The sequence below is a fragment of the Vigna angularis genome, chromosome 9 (genome assembly GCF_016808095.1).
Source record: "Vigna angularis cultivar LongXiaoDou No.4 chromosome 9, ASM1680809v1, whole genome shotgun sequence".
Classification (NCBI taxonomy): Eukaryota; Viridiplantae; Streptophyta; class Magnoliopsida; order Fabales; family Fabaceae; genus Vigna; species Vigna angularis.
This window is the reverse complement of record NC_068978.1, coordinates 26,464,029-26,481,668: the sequence shown is the minus strand read 5'-3', so window position 1 is coordinate 26,481,668 and position 17,640 is coordinate 26,464,029. Positions and strand designations below refer to the sequence as shown.

Below are 17,640 nucleotides of genomic sequence, written 5' to 3'. Positions count from 1 at the left end.
TCTTCCCTATCCAAATTTACTGACCCAAAATAGAAAAATCTATTCAAATCGATCTCTATGCAGAAGATTTCAACCGTTCCCCAGGTTCCAGCCATATACAGAGTTTCAAACACAATTCAATCAAACATCCACTTATTCATTCATGCACACATCCAAACAGAAATGCCCAACACAGAAAAACATAATTAAATTACTAACTTCCCTTACCTCGAATAATCTAGACAATTCTACACTTCCAGAGTCCTGTCTAACCTGCGAATAACTTCTAAGGCAGCCTACAATTTTCGATCGGTGAAAAGAAACCAACCAGAGAATCAAAGACAGAAAAACAGGTTCAAAGGAGTAGTTGATAAACACATGCAAACTGAACAGTGCTTGCATGTAACAGAAAATATGCAGAAACTATATTTAATCTTTAATATCACTATATTAAAATATAAAACTAAGAAGAGCATAAGTTCACAACTAAAACCTTCTTAATCCTATATTAAATTAGACCAACTAAATCCAGTTAAAATTTCAAGGTCCCATTTATCGATTGAGTTTTGGATGTCCAAACACAACTTTTACGCTTTTTCCGATACGCTGTCGTTTCGAATGTTTTCCCATGTGGGCGAAAAAACAAATAAGCTGAAATCTAGAGGACCCCTTTCAACCTTTCCTTCATTCCAAACAATTTTTATTTTCTCTCTGCGCAAAAACAAAACCTCTCTCACCAGAAAGACACAGACATTAAACTTTTACAATTCTTCCACCCTGAACCTTTTTTCCTTCTCCTTTAAACTCCATTTTCCTCAGAATATCCGTGCCATTGTTTTCCTTTCAGAATTCAACACCCTTTCGCGACGAACAAAAAGGGGTGTTAGGGTTTGCATTATCTGCCACGCCTTCCTCATTGCGGTACCCTGCACCTTCCTTACCGACCCTTGCGTCTATCACTTCCATTGTGTTTTACTCTCTCTCTCTGCTCCGAAATTAGGGTTGATAGGTTTGGTGCTGATTCTTCTTCCGATTTCGAACCGAGTGAATTGCGGAAAATGTACGCTGATCGCGTGGAGAATGGAGGGCGGAGGTCCGTGAAGGAACGCTTAAATGGGAATGGTATCAGTGACCCTACTAGGCACCACCAACAGCGTCAAATCACCGGCAAGAGGTTTGCAATTCTTACTTCGTGTTTTTGAGATGATTTTCCATGCATTTTGCGAGGTTTTAAATTCGGTTGTGGTTTCGCCATGTATCTTGTTATTGCGGTCAAATGTGGCTGATTTGGCTTCAATTGCGGTGGTGGAGACACTGGTGGCCACCTTTGTGATTTTGGTGCATGTAGAGATTATAAAATTCCCGTTGTTGATTGAACTTGTTTCAGAAAAGATCATGGGTTGGATTGGTATGGTATAACTATATAGTCATTGGAAACAGAATTGATTATGGTGTTAATATTTTCATTTATATTTACAATTTTTTATTAATAATAAATAGAATTAAATTATGGGAAATATATACCACATTTCACTCATTCTTACTCTCTTTTTATTTAATTCAAGACAACTCTTTTTCAATTTTCTTTCTCTTTATTTTTTCCTTTTCCACACCCTCACTGTCCATCACCCATCCAGAAAAAGCATGAAATACTATGATCAGAAATGTTATTCTATATACAAACTAGGGTGTATGATCAGTTTTGGTTCTTTTTGCCACCCTGAGTTAATGAGGGGCAAGTGTGCTAATTCTTATAGCTGCTGATCATCCAGTTATTTCCGTCATATTTGTCAGTCTTTAACAGCTACCTATGATGTAACTGTATGAAAATAAGAGTTCTACATTGAGTTCATTTGATGAATGTAAATTACGCAGATCACATGGAACACTCTTTTCATGTTTGTCTAAATGGTTATTTTTGTAACAGTTAATAGAGAGGTTACCCAATAGCTCTTCCCTACTCAATTGCCTTCTTCCTCTCCCATACTCTCTGCTTTTATGCAATTTCTTCAATTGAATTCGTGTCTTCTTTACTTCTATGTTCTATGGAGTGTTATCGATAGCTGACTGTGGTAAATGCAGAAAGCTAAAAATTCTTTATATCGTATACAGTGGATAGTGCTGCAGTCTGAAGCTAAATGTTGGAATTGGCATAGTTGTTAGGAAAACAAATCTATTGTGTGTTTCAAAGTTTACGTTCATAATAGTAACTCATAATGGAAAGCAACTTAGTGGTTCAAAAAATTAAATTACATGAAAGTTAAAATAAGGTGCATAAAAATTGGCATAACGATAACTCCAAAGTTCAATTTTCCAGGACTAAATACTGATGAACACATTAAAAAGTAGCTATATATAAAAGACAAAATATCTATTCATTCTTCTATACCTCTATTCATTGTTGGATCGTACTGGATATCCTTATTTTTTTTTCTCTTTGTGAATCCTAAAAGCAATAAATTCAAATCCTTTTAAGTTGCTTTATCATCAACTTTCAGTCACTAAGTTGTTAGAGCTTTACTATTCGGAGATGACAGAAAAATGCTGGAGGTGAATAAACACTGATGAAGGAGTTGAGGAGTCCTTACCTTACCTGAATAGTTGTTTACATACTTGAATAAATGTAATGAAGTAAAACAGGGTATGTTTCTTACACTGTTACAGTTTTACTATTGTATTTATAGAATACAAAAAGGCATAATACAACGGGGCAAGACACCTCCCTTAAACCCTAACCTAAAGTTGGGTTCCCATAGATGAATAATAAAACAAAAAAAATTATATTTCAACACCCCCCTCTAGTTGAAGCATATAGATCATATGCACCAAGCTTGGAACATATAAATTGAATTCTAGACCCCCTTAGAGATTTAGTCATAATGTCTTCTACTGTAGTCTGAGTCTTTCCTATATAAGAGACCATCTCATGATTGATTTGTTTGAGTGAGGCTAATCTTTGAGTTGCATCAAAGAGATGTTGAATATCACTAGCAAAAATGTATTGCGCCCTTTTCCAAAAGGAGAAGCATATCTTATAAGGTCTCAAAATTTCTAAGATGTCTTGCTCAACAGATTGCCATAAAATAAAATCCAGTTTCTGCCGTTGAGGTTTTTCTTTATTTGGAACACTAAAGACATCTTATTCTAGATGATTATGCTATGCTTGACTAAGAAACCATAACTCCACAGACGTGGACCAAGATAAGTAATTTATTTGGTTGAGCTTTGTAGTGGTAATTGTAGGAGTAACAGACAGAGAGGAAGCTTTTCCAGTAGCACAATCCATTCCAAAAAAACCTTAGCTTGGAGAGAAAACCCTAGAATTCCAAAAAAACCCTAGCTTTGAGAGGAAAACCTTAGGCGAAAGCTACTGCCACCAACACATAAGGACAAGGACAAAAATGTGTCTCGGAGACTCCAATGAGATGAATGATAATGGTACGGTGTGATTTCGACATCGAGAAGGCAGTGCGTGGCTGACACGCTTCTGAAGTTGGCTGATGGAAGATGGCACTTAATGGCACATTTGATGGATTTTGAAGGGGCGACCATCGGGTAAGGGTTGTGCTTCTCGAGGCACACCTAACCCTGACTTTGCCAAGGAGATAAATTGGTGACTGCGGTAGACAACAACGACGAACGATGAACAAAAGATAACGACGCTGACGAAAGACAATGAAGATGAACTAGACGAGATGGTCTGGTGCTCGATACCAACTTGAATAAATGTAATGAAGTATAGCAATGTATGTTTCTTACACTATTGTATTTATAGAATACAAAAGGCAAAATACAAAGGGGCAAGGCACTTGCCTTAAACCCTAACCCTAAAGTTGGGTTCCCATGAATTATAAAACAAAATAAAACATTACATTTCAACATACATAGAAGCTTCAAAGCTTCCATGTGAATTTGGGGAGTGGGGCACTAGGATGAGGAGGGGGGAGTTATGTGTAGGTGTGACAAGCACCCTAGCACCTTGGAATCTACTCTCAAAAGCTCACTATTAAGTTGGATAACCAACCATTTAAATACTTTATTGCGTATCCCACAGTACTGAATGTGCAACATAGGTATCCCATAGGACCCAATTCCTTATCATAACAATGCTCTTATAAGCTGACCTCTTTGTGACCTTCTCTCAACTTACTGTTGGTCATAATCCTCCACCAATTAGAACCCTTCATAAGCCCTTTCTTAGATATCAACTACCAATTTTCGTTCCATTTGATAATACTCACGTACTCAGGGAACCCAATCTTGAAAATGTTATTAAAGGGGCAAGAGAATAAGGTCACAGTGGTAAGTGGCATAATTGATAATGTTATAAGATAAATGTGTGGTCATACAAGAAAAAAACAGGATACAAAAAGATTATGTATGAGGAGAGATTGGCATAGAAGAGTAGTTTATATTCTTTTTAGTTCTTTGAAGAGGAGAGGAGGCCAAAAAGGCACTAAAGGAAGTGGTAAAGAGAGATCTCATGGTATATGTTGAAATGTAATGTTTCTTTATTGTTATTATTTATGTATGGAAACCCAATTGTTAGGTTTGGGTTTTAGGAAGTGCCTAACCTTTTGTATTTTGAAAAAGTAAGAAACAAAGTGTTGTTGCTCAATCTAGTGTAGAAGCAGAATATCGGTCTATAACTCTAACTACATGTGAACTTCTGTGGATTAAACAATTTCTTTAAGAGTTGAAGTTTTGTGAAAATGAGCAGATGAAGTTGTACTGTGACAACCAAGCAGCCCTTCACATTGTCTCAAATCCAGTGTTTTATGAGAGAACAAACCATATTAAAATTGATTGTCATTTTGTTAGAAAGAAACTATTTTCTAGGTTCTTATTACCGAGTCTATCAGCTTTAATGAACAACTCGCAGACATTCTGGCTAAACCTCTAAGGAGGCCTAGAATTCAATTTATATGTTCGAAGTTTGGTGCATATGATCTATATGCTCCAGTTTGAGGGAGAGTGTTGAAATGTAATGTTTCTTTATTATTATTATTATTTGTGTATGGAGGCCCAACTGTTAGGTTAGGGTTTTAGGAAGTGCTTGACCTTTTGTATTATGCACCTTTGTACTCTATAAATACAATAGTAAATTGTAATGAGGAAAAATACACGGCTTTACTTAATTCAAGTTCTTCAACTGTATATAAAAGGACTGAAGCTTTGTTCTTTTACTTGGCCAAATGACATCATGTGATGTATACATCACACCTCACGTAGAGAGATAGGACATTGTTGTTCCCTTCCCTTTGACCTCTTGCCCATGAGTCATAAAGCCACTGCCATTCCCTTTATTTTTTCTCATAGAACTTAGTAGTTTGTAGGAGGTATCTGTCACTAATCCCTTGAAAATTGTTGGAAGTCCCACATCGACAAATTATAATATATAAAAAATCATAGATATCTGCTTAAGTGATACTGCAGTGCAGATTAAAAGTTGACCTAGTTGCAAAATATTGGGTGAATTGACTATTTTTTCTTTTCTGGTATGATGTATTATTACATGTCTGACTTGTGTGAAGGATATTTCAAATGTATTTTTTTTTTCTTTTTCACGTAAACATATTCAACCATGATGAACTTGTGCCTGAGATTGGGCATGTACAGGTTTAGTTCACTTGTGGTTTACTGTTTTGGTTGACTGCATTCTCTGTTGTATATATACTCAGAATATTACTTTTTTTTCTTCTGTTTACCTGATCGTTCGGCAAATAAAAGTTACATAAATTAGATTATTTGGCAAGTTTTACTATGCATTCAGGGTGCTTTATTGGATGCTCAGGTTGCATAGAAATAATTCCACATCATATGTTAGCATTGTAATTTCAAAGTTACAAGAATTGTAGTCAGAATTAACTATGGTTATATGGGAAGTTGAAACCAAGGATGAGAATAGTGCCAGGATAGTGCTTTAGTAGGGTGGACGGTCCTTGGCCGTAATGGACACCTGTATAGTGAAGCATTTCACTTTTGTGGTGGAGAGAGCTGCCAGAATAATAGCTGAATCAGCCAGCATAGCAGTGCTACAGCATCTCTTTAAATTAGGTCTGGTAGGTAGTATATAGTCAGGTTGTTCTTAGTACAGCAAAAAAAAAAGAGAATAATCTTAGTATAAAAGCTTTAATTCCGTTAGTTTTGTTTGAACTCTGTTAGTGGTTGAGGTAATTGAGCACACATTTAGTCTTTAGTATCTGCTATTAAATGACCCACTTTTTTTCTGATCACACTTTGTCTCTCCCTTTTGGAGAATATGTTTGACTTTTTGATTGACACAAAAGGCTGTTCTATCCGCATGGGTGTATTTTAACTTTTATCGTACATAAAGAGCTGTTTAGCTCCTGTACACAGCTGCTTCGTATCACTTTATAAGTATAATAAGTTGTTACCTCTTTAATTCATCTAGTGCATGGTTATGTGAAGAGTTCTTGTTATATATTGAACATAAAAAAGTTTCTGAAAGAGCCCACCAGCACTACCCATAAAACCTATTTTGAAGACTTATTTTTCAGAACATGCTCCATGTGGAGGTGTCCACAGCAACCAAGGGCTGCCCTGCTGAAGCACTATCTCGGGGCTATAGCGCACTATTGTCGTCCCTAATAAAAAAATACATAGAAGAGTGGTTGTCCCACTATATGCTTTAGTGTTTTTGGGATCAACCATTATTGTCCAGGATATAAAACACTGATTTTCATTCATCTGCTGAGCATCTTCTTTTTCAGTGCACTTGATTGGGTACTGAAAATGCTTTTTTTAGCATGCACATCAGTTGTTTGCATGTTTGTTGTGATTATAACTTAATGATATAATCAAAACTAATTTTTTCTTCTTAAATTACAGGTCGAGGCAAGATGATAAGTGGGAACATGATCTCTTTGATGGTGATGAACCACGGATCACTAGTATGGATAAAGTTATTCTCATATAAGCAACTGTTTGTTGCTACTGTTGTTGGGTGCCAATAATTTTTTTTTATGGGTTTTGACTGTTTGTTAATGACTTGTGATTGTGAAGATCGCAAGGTTAGCGCTCAAGATCTACGCCTCAAGCTTCAAAGGAAAGGTCTTCAACCTGCATCTCAGAGTGGAAAGAGTTATGCTCCAAAGATGCGGGATCTTCGTGAAAGGCTATCAGGGACCATGACAGTACAACCTACCAATGTTGATCCGCCCAAATCAAAAACTGTTAAACCAAGCAGTAAAAGTGTTGGTGCTGAGGCCCCTGCAGCGCAGATCAAAAGGCCAGCTGACCCAGCTCCTAAAAGGTCACGGAAGGTATTATTCTTGTTATATAATGGCTTTAATTGTCAATTTGAACTTTTTGTTATATATGATGTTGGAAGTCCCACATCGACTAGAGATAAGACCAAATTAATATATAAGTGAGGTGCAAAACTCACCTTACAAGCCGGTTTTGTGGGATTGAGTTAGACTTAAAACCCATCTTCTAACATATGACAATGTCGGATCATCACCTATTGATCACATTTGTATATTCCCTGTTAAACTGGTGATTTTCTAGAACATTTATTCTTGAAGAACTGATCTGGAATCTGTTCGAATTTCTTCCTGCATAGTTCTTTGAGTAGGTACATGCATAGGTGGTCTCTAGTGTGTGCAACAAGACTGGATGGATGTAGAATATAAATATTCTTTAGAAAATTACTTGGAATAACAATCAAGCTCAGGTTACCATAAGACAACTTTATAATATTTCATTTATATAATATTAAAAAAGTATATATTATATACAAACTGATATTTTAACCATTTAATTTAGTGAAAATTAAGTTTATCCACATTTGATTATGATAGCCCAATTGATCGAACTTCTAAAATGTCATAATTTAAAAAATGGGAGACATCAATGAATTGAAATTACAGGACCTTCATCAGAGTAGTTTTGCGCATAATGAGGACTGATATATGCTGGTAAAAATATGGTACTGCTAGTAAGTTATAGTATTGTCGAGGACAACATTTGTTATATAGTGGTGTTGTTTGATATTTTCTGGTGAAAGGTAGCATTGATTTGACATTCAATGCACACTTTCTTGTTAGTTAATATATATATATATATATATATATATATATATATATATATATATATATATATATATTAGATCGTGTGTTCTTGTACTATAATGGGGGATATGAATAATTTTCTTCAAATTTAATTCAACATACCAGTAGCTTCAGATGTTAAGCTTTTAGCTTGTGTTTGTTTATGGATGTTTACTGTAGTAGAGGATTGAAATGTGGGTGGGAGTGTTGATTGGATCAAGCAATTTTAAGAGATTTGGGCAGACTGATTTGCGGGGAAGAGGGGATGAGTTATCTTCGCTCCACAGCAGAGAATAGGGGAGAAAGACAGCACATATTATACAATTACATATTTGGTCCTGGAGCGTTTTCTCTTTTTCACAGTTGATGGCGTGTTACATATTTACGGAGTTAAAATGTACACTTTCTTGTTAGTTAAGATATATATATATATATATATATATATATATATATATATATATATATATATATATATATATATATATATATATATATTAGATCGTGTGTTCTTGTACTAAATGGGGGATATGAATAATTTTCTTCAAATTTAATTCAACATACCAGTAGCTTCAGATGTTAAGCTTTTAGCTTGTGTTTGTTTATGGATGTTTACTGTAGTAGAGGATTGAAATGTGGGTGGGAGTGTTGATTGGATCAAGCAATTTTAAGAGATTTGGGCAGACTGATTTGCGGGGAAGAGGGGATGAGTTATCTTCGCTCCACAGCAGATAATAGGGGAGAAAGACAGCACATATTATACAATTACAAATTTGGTCCTGGAGCGTTTTCTCTTTTTCACAGTTGATGGCGTGTTACATATTTACGGAGTTAAAATTAATTAGTTTACAGGAGTTAAAATTTAAATTAGTTAAATGTAAATTAGTTAAAATTTTATTTTAGATTACTTTTATGATCAAGGATAAAATGGTAATCTTCCATTTTTATCTATTAGAAAGTGAGTTTATGCCTAACTCATCCCCACAAAACCGGCTTGTAAGGTGAGGTTTGCACCTCACTTATATATTATTATTTGGCCTTATCTCTAGTCGATGTGGGACTTCCAACACACCCCCTTCACGCCGAGGTATAGACATCTCGTGCGTGATAGTAGAAATTGGGTGGTCCGATAGCGGCCCGATTGCGGGTGGAAGAGAAGAATAGAATGCCCACTTAGAACTCGCTAGGATAGGCTCTAACCATGGCTCTGATACCATATTAGAAAGTGAGTTTATGCCTAACTCATCCCCACAAAACCGGCTTGTAAGGTGAGGTTTGCACCTCACTTATATATTATTATTTGGCCTTATCTCTAGTCAATGTGGGACTTCCAACATTATCAATTAAAACCTTTTTTTTAATCTATAAAACTCATCTCATCACTCACTAACTTTCATCTCAAATACCTTCATTTTTACCATCTTTCCTTTGATCCAAACAATTTCACTTTCACCTCTATTTCCCCTCAAATCCACTCCTCCAAATCCATCTTCCAACACAAATGCACCTTTAATTTACTTGTTGGTTGCCATTTTGTGTTTAATTTTGTTGTATTATGTAAATTTTTATTTTAACTAATTTCTATGTTCATACTTCGCAAAGCTAAATCATTTTCCCCCAGATTTCTGTATGCAATCGTTAACTTTCTTTTAGTAAATAATGGGAAATTAGAAGATATAAATTCTGGTTCTTGTTTTGCAGGCTGATTCTTCAATTGATGACTTTTTGCTGTCCTTGGGTCTTGAAAAGTACATCATTACTTTTCAGGCTGAAGAAGTATGTTATACATCTTTTTAACTTTTTTCTACCATTAGAGAAAGTTCATTGCCATGATTGGTTTTTTATTTGACCATCAAGATCTAATATTTCTGTGAAAAAAACTGTTTTTCAGGTTGATATGACAGCTCTCAATCATATGACTGATGAAGATCTCAAGGCTATGGGCATACCAATGGTATGCATTGAACTAGCCTTGGAATTTTGTACTTTTCATGCTTGTCTGTTTCCAATGGCCATGTCATGCAGTTCCATTGATAATGTGACTCATGTCAATGCCTGCTACTTGGAATGCATTCTATACTCTGCACTTTTTATGGATTTTTGTGTTAATATGACCCTATTTATGTAAGCAACGTGCATTATTTTCTCAACTTGGTAGTTAGGTTCATTTGAAGTGGAGGGGTAACTGCACATGTGTAAGTGTATCCCTTCAAATAAGTAGCTGCTTTTGAATAAGACTAGGCATCTAGCTTCCATATGATGATGTTCATAGAAAGTAGACTTTGAACCTAATTGAACCTCACAAAGTTGGCTTCATTAGGTGGGGTGGGTACTCATATATTATGATTTGAAGATTGTGCTTTCCTAAGAATCCACTTTTTTGTGATAGAAGTCAAGAAAATCCTCAGACACCAGTGTCGTGTGTCCCCAATGTGAGGCCAAGCAGAGAGCTGCAACTGCCATATGACAACTACAGAAAAACGCCAAGAAGCATGTTGTTTTGGGAGATCTGACTAATGTCCCAAATGCTGCCATAGTTTCAGTTTCAGAGATTAAAAAATGGAAAAAAAAAAGAAAATCATATTCAGAATCTGGTGGTGATGGTCATGTTTGTGGAAGTCGACAGGAGAAGTGAACTGCAAGTTGTGGACCTAATGTTTTGGATATATACAAGTTCCTTTTCGGAATGAAGGTTCTCTTCCTAGTATGAGATTATATTTATAAAGCCGTCTAAAATGTAGTCTTTTTCTATTTCTTGTATTTATCTTAAACTGGTGTGAGAGGTTTGCTCTGCTCCTATTCTATTGGTCTCAATCTTCTCTTGCGTTGTTTCTACTGTGTGCCATTGTCCTTTATCATCCACTGTCATAGATTTCTCTAGTGACCACCAAATTACAGTGTCTCTCCAGGAAACTGCCAACCCTACCAGTCTTGGAAATAGACTCTGCTCCACATGTCGCCACATGCTCACTTTCCATTTGTCGTTGCGTGTCACATGATGTCCACACGCCACCCTCCTCTCACCATAGCAACAATGTGCCTCCTTCATAGGGTTCATTAGACTTCTATGTTGTTCTAACCCGTAGTTCTCCTTTTCTGGCATGGTTGAAATGTTTTATAGGGTTTCTAATCAAAGCTAGGGTTTCCTATTCACTGTCTTTATTGGTTGTTTCTTATGAAAATGTCTTTTGGACTTGCTATCTCCTTCTTTGGAACATTGACCATTATCTTTGAAAAGATGAATGGGAAAAGTTATCTCTCTTGGTATGCCTCAATTCAACTATGGTTCCTTTGCCAAGGTTTCCAATATCTCCTTGAGCAAGACGGGAGTAATGTGCCATCTTCTCAAGCTAAGCATTAGAAGCGAATTGATTTTCAGCTTTAATACCATATTAAGAAGTGAGTTCAAGCCTAACTCATCATCACAAAATCAACTTGTAAGCCTAACTCCAAAACCTGCCATCTTCTCAAGCTAAGCAGTAGAAGTGAATTGATTTTTAGCTTTGACACCATATTAAGAAGGTAGTTCAAGCCTAATTCATCATCACAAAATCAACTTGTAAGGTAAGGTTTGCACCTTATATATTGTAAATGTTAAGAAGTGAAAGCCTAACTCATTCCCACAAAATCGGCTTGTAAGGTGAGGTTTGCACCCATTTATATACCCTAAATTGGCCTTATCTCTAGTCGATGTGAGACTTCCAACACACACCCCTCAAGTCGAGGTATATACATCTCGGTTGTGAGACTAGACTTTAATGGGTGATCCAATAACGGCCGATAACGGGTGAAACAACATGCCCATCAAACAACAAATATTACTAGGATAGACAATAATGACTCTGATACCATGTCAAGAAGTGAACTTTAAATCTAACTCAATCCCACAAAATTGGCTTGTAAGGTGAGGTTTGTACTCACTTATATATTATAAATTGGCCTTATCTCTAGTCGATGTGGGACTTCCAACACACACTCCTCACGCCGAGGTATAAACATCATCACAAGCGTGAGACTGGACATTAATGGGTAGTCCGATAACTGCCCTATAGCGGGTGGAACAACATGTCTAACAAACAACAAATATAACTAATCGATGTGAGATTTCTAACAAGTACTAAAACAATTGATGGAAACTATAGCTCCTAAAATTAATAATTTTCTTTTCTACACCGAAAATGCCATATCTTTTTCTCCTGCAAGGGTAGTTGTAGTTGGCAATATTTGCCTGGTTTTGCTGCTTGCTTTTTTAGTGAATATCAAATTGGAGACATCCAATGTAAGTTGTTAGTCAGGAAGAGTCAGGTTGGAGTGTTAGCTCAATAATGCAGCTACACTGCCCTCTGCCCTCTGCCCTCTACCCTCCATGTTTTTTGGCTCTAATGCTCTGTTCTTATTTTGCATTTTGTCAAAAGGCTAGTGTTGTTGGCAATTTTTACCTGGTTCTGTTGCCTGCAATTTTGGTAAATATCAAATTGGAGACATGCGATGTCAATTTGTGAAGTTCCAGCTAAGAACATTCCCTTAATATGTCTTTTATTTTTGGGATTCTGGAGAAGTTGGAGAGAAAATAGCCTATTTAGATAGCTTGAATGATCATCAGTGTGATTTGAAATTTAAAAACGTAAAAATCAAGCTCTTCCAAGACCAATAGTTGGAAAATCAGCTTAGAATCTGGAGAGAAAATAGCTTTTAGCTAGATGGTTGGAGCGATCACCAGTGTAATTAGAAATTAAAAGAAAAACAAAATCAAGTTCTTACAAAACAATGCTTGGAAAATGAGCTCAGAGATACTGGAGAAGTCGGAGAGAAACAGCTTAGTTGGATAGCTGGAATAATTATCAGTCAGAAAGTTCATGGCAAGCAAAGCAGGTTATTGGGGACCCAAACTTTTTAAACTTGAAAAATGACATTTTGATGGAGACAATGCTTGTGCATCAAGGACAAAGCTGGGACAAGGGCATCAGAGCAAATTCAAGTCTCTGGTACATATGGGAAAAGTTGTGGCCAATGCATTTAGGTCGAAAAAGCATGTGTCTGGAAAAAGTAGAGGCTAGGCATTTGGGAAAAGCTGGGGCCATTCATTTTGAAAATTTGGGATCTCGACATCTAGGAAAAGTCAGGGCTAGTGAATCTGGGAAAAGCCAGGGTGATTGTAAATCCTATTTTCATGTAAATTCTATTGTTAGTGTCACACTTAATGTCCCATCAATAAAGCTCCACTTAGACAAGTCCATTATGGAACGTCCACTATTGTGTGATGACAGGTTCAGGGGGAAGTATATGTTAGAAGGAATAAGGGTAATAGACAGTTATAACGGTTTGTGAGGTGGGTTGTTGTAAACAGACTATTATATATAGTCTGTACAGGGGTTGTTTTCAGTAGTATTTTGGAGAAAATTGTAAGTGAAAGGAAGGGAGAGACAGGTCCTCTCGAAAGACCTGGGATTTGTGTGTGTAACAGTCACTACATACAGACCAAGCTGTCTGGTTTTCATAGGAAGATCATTCAAGAACCTGTCTTGGAGTTCTTTTTAGTGTTAATAAAATCTGGGTACCTATCAATTGGTATTCAGAGCCTCTTTCCTGGTGCTGTGGTGGTTGTTGGGGGCATGGTGAATACAAGACTGGTGGCAATATTGGATGGGCTGGAGGTTCAGTTGTGGCTTCTTCAAAATGGAGGAAGTTGGACATTCCTGTTTTTGCAGGACATGAGGCTTATGGCTGGACTAACAAGTTAGAGAGGTATTTTCGGTTGAAAGGAGTCAGTGAAGAGGAGAGGATGCAGGCTATTATGGTTGCCTTGGAGGGGAAAGCCCTAAATTGGTTTCAATGGTGGGAAACCTGCAATCCGAATCTCATGTGGGAGGCTTTCAAGGGGGTGGTGGTTTGCCTGTTTCAGCCAACAATGCTTCAAAATCTTTTTGAAGTATTGATTGGGCTATGCCAAACTGGGCTGGTGGGAGAATATATTGAACAGTTTGAACAATATGCTGGATTCTTGAAAGGAATACAAGATTATTTGATTGGCATATTCTTGAATGGTTTGAAGGAAGAAATAAAGGCTGAGGTTAAGTTGTATGAGCCCAAGAATCTTGTTGAGTTAATGATGAAGGTTGAAATGGTGGAAGAAAAGGTTAGAGTCATCACCGAAGGGGAATCTCTCACTGTGTAGCTTCAAAGTAACACCTACATACAGTTGCCACCTACTCGTAGTTACTCAGAGGAAGGGGCAAATTCAGTTGGTTTTACCAACTTCAATAGAGGAATTGGAGAGGGTAGTGGTTGTGTGAGCACCATTAATAGTTCTTCTGTTGGGTTTAGGGTTTAGAAAATTGTCCTAAGAAGAATTGCAAGATAAAAAGGGCTTATGCTTCAGGTGTGATGAGAAGTGTGGGCCTAATCATACTGGCAAAAATAAACAGCTCCATATGCTGCTTATTTTGGAAGAGGAAATTCAGGAGTTAGGAGCTCCATAAAGAATTTCCCGACTTTCACCTTGAGGATAAGGTGAATCTTCATGGAGTGGTATTGATAGGTTTGATACAGTTTACAAAAGAAGGAAAAAAGAAGGTAGTTAGTACAGTTGAAAACACCTCCCATCCATTGAAAACAGTTGGGAAGCTGTTACACTCATCAATACTGAGTTTCCTACTTTTTCACCTTGAGGACAAGGTGAAACTTCATGGAGGGGATATTGATAACTTCAGGGGGGAGTATATGTTAGAAGGGATAAGGGTAACATACAATTATAACTGTCAATGAGGTGGGTTGTTGTAAACAGACTACTATAGGGGTTGTTTTCAGTAGTTTTTTTGGAGAAAATTGTAAGTGAAAGGAAAGGAGAGACAGGATCTATCAAAAGACCTGGGATTTGTGTGTACTAGTCACTAGATACAGACTAAACTGTCTGGTTTTCATAGGAAGATCATCCAAGAACCTGTCTTGGAGTTCTTAACACTATTAATAAAATCTGGGTACCTATCATGTGATGTACAGACTGAGTTCTGAAACCAGTTCTCATTTCTTTTATGCATTGCTTGGTAGTTTCCTTTTTATGGAATGAACTTTAAGCTTTGTTTCGATGAAGATTTTCAGAAGAAAGTGGTTCAAACTACGAGGGAAAAGATCATGAGTATAAAATAGATAGATTTTGAAGTTGTTTGGGTTGAGAGAAGTAAAAAAATAGGGAGAGAAAAATAATTGAGTGTATTGTTTAAACATATTTGCTCCAGAGAATATATTTACATTGTAAAAAATTTATAGGTGAGCAAATTATTGGTGTTTTGGTAAAAACTGGCTTTGCGGGAAGGATATAGTTTTTTAGTATTTACCTATGATAAATATTTGACTAATATCTTGGTGTTGTAACTCCATTCTTCCGTACCTTTTCTCTGTCAAGTATGCTCTTTTTTTTTATTTATAATTCCCATATTTAGTTAAACACATTATGGTTACACTTTGTTTTTTCCAGGGACCAAGAAAGAAGATACTTTTAGCATTGGAGTCGAAAGTCTGACATGTATCGGAAATTATTGATGTTCTTAGCTGGATAAACTTGTTTATGGACGGTGGTGGGTGATCAGGATCTAAAACCAAGTGTAATAATAGCATAGGTCTTTGATTATTTTCCCCTTATTTTAGACATTAATGAAGATAGTTTTGGAGTTTATTACCCGGTCAACATCCTGAAACGCTTTTAATTGTACCTAGTAATTAGTGGATTTGAGAATTCACCTTTTGAATCAATAGCTTTTGCCTCGAGGATGTTAATATGACCCATTTTTCAAAATTTGATGACCTTCTAAAGATAGGATCAGTGGAAGATGCTGATTTTCAATACCCCAAAATTGACACCAAAATGCTAATTCTGGTATGGATTTTATTAATGTCAGGTCATTACTTGTTCCAAATGATTTAAATTGCTGTTCGTGTGGGATTTATATCAGGGTTATAACATGGATAATGGGTGGCATCTTTTTTGCTTTATAGTTGAACTTTGAAAGACCGACTCTGCCGTGAAGTGTATATTGAAGTGTTCTTAATATTGACACCAAAATCATGATAGTCACACACCTCCACCCAATGGAAGTGTTCTAATATTGAAAAGTAAGATGAAAATATCTAACTTAAATGCACATTTGAAGGCATTTATGATTAAGACAAATCTTTTCTCTAATGACCTCAGCAGAAACAAAAGATAACCACTTTTATAACAACAAACAAAACCAAATGTTGAAACAAAAAACATCATATTTATATAATTAAAAATAGAGTTTGTTATCTTATTTAACTTCATATGAAATTTTAATTAACAAAAATATAGGAGATATGATTCTAAGTTTTGAAATTAAAAGTATTTAAATAATTTTTAATTTTTTTTATTTTAAATTAAAAATAAAAATTATTAAAATATTTATGTATTTTAGTAAGTTACATAATAAATTTCATAATAATAATAATAATAATAAAATACAATCTTCTATTAATAATTGTAAAAATTTGACAAATATTATAATATAAAAAATATAAAAAACGATAAAAATGTGTTTAAATGAAAACCAAATATAAAAAGTAAACTTCTTTATTATTAGTACTTACAAGGGAAATTAATCTTTATATATAGTATATTCAACATAGTATTTAGAGTCTAAGATTTTTTTAGGAAAAAAAAGTTTCATCGCTTGCACTTGTCAATGTCGACAATAGTGTCATCTATTGCCGTTGTCAAAGTTTCACTTTCATTCAACAACAATTCAGAGCATTAAGGTCACCTTTATCAACTCTTTCAAGTTTGTCGTGCGTGTTCGGAGTGTCGAGGTCGCTCTTTTTCTCCCTCTTTCAAGTGTCTCGATTAGAGAATCTTGGATTTTTAGGATTTTTCTCTTTTATTCATCTACGGTTTCTTTCGCTGTCTCTTATGACCTCTCTTTTGTCATTGGTATATTTGACCTATCCATATATATTTGTTCTCATGTGACAAATATGACTTTGGTTAGTTTATCTATAATTGTCAAATATGACTTTGGTTAGTTTATCTATAATTGTCGTGGCTCTTCAATAATGGTTTCTTTATCCATTAGATGTCAATAATGCATTTTTTAATGACGATTTACAAGAAGAGATTTATATAGAGTAATTTTCTAGATTTGTTGTTCACGGGAGTCTTTTGTGTTAATATTTCCTTTTCTAATATTTACAAATCATTAACAATTTGGTATCACTTGAATATAAAAGTAGATATTTTTACTAAGTTTTTTATTGATTATATTAATAACATGTATGATTTTTATGTACTAATCTAAAAGAAAATGTTAGATATATTATATTATTAGATATCTTAAAATGATATTTTATTATCTTTATTTTTTATTTTTAGTTTATTTATTATTATTTTTTATTTGTATTTTGAATTTAACTTATATTTTTTTTATTATAAATAAATATGTTATCTGCGTATTTAATATATAAATTATATCATATATTCTCAAAAGCTTGTTGATGAAAAACATCTCATATACTTTGGAAAAGCTTATTCTAGAAAACTTGTTAAAGAAGCTCGTTTCAAAAGATTTCTATAATAGGTAAT

General features: G+C 35.3%; 1 protein-coding gene across 2 annotated transcripts; it reads left to right on the top strand.

The window, feature by feature from the left end:
- The first annotated feature begins 649 nt into the window (after window positions 1-649).
- On the top strand, window positions 650-15,800 carry LOC108347628 (uncharacterized). Of its 2 annotated transcripts, XM_017587006.2 has the most exons (7): window positions 650-900; window positions 980-1,153; window positions 6,832-6,893; window positions 7,006-7,265; window positions 9,753-9,827; window positions 9,943-10,005; window positions 15,526-15,800. In XM_017587006.2, the coding sequence occupies exons 2-7, from the start codon at window positions 1,038-1,040 to the stop codon at window positions 15,568-15,570; spliced, it is 621 nt and encodes a 206-aa protein (XP_017442495.1). In that variant the 5' UTR covers window positions 650-900; window positions 980-1,037; the 3' UTR covers window positions 15,571-15,800. The 2 variants fall into 2 exon arrangements, with proteins under 2 accessions (XP_017442495.1, XP_017442494.1); XM_017587005.2 differs by having other exon boundaries at window positions 650-1,153.
- Window positions 15,801-17,640: the final 1,840 nt, after the last annotated feature.

Excerpts from the sequence above, each read along its gene's own strand:
- LOC108347628 (XM_017587006.2), top strand. The coding sequence starts at position 1,038 with ATGTACGCTGATCGCGTGGAGAATGGAGGGCGGAGGTCCGTGAAGGAA. Across the intron at positions 1,154-6,831 it reads CGTCAAATCACCGGCAAGAG|GTCGAGGCAAGATGATAAGT; the intron begins GTTTGCAATTCT and ends CTTAAATTACAG. Across the intron at positions 6,894-7,005 it reads TGATGAACCACGGATCACTA|ATCGCAAGGTTAGCGCTCAA; the intron begins GTATGGATAAAG and ends GTGATTGTGAAG.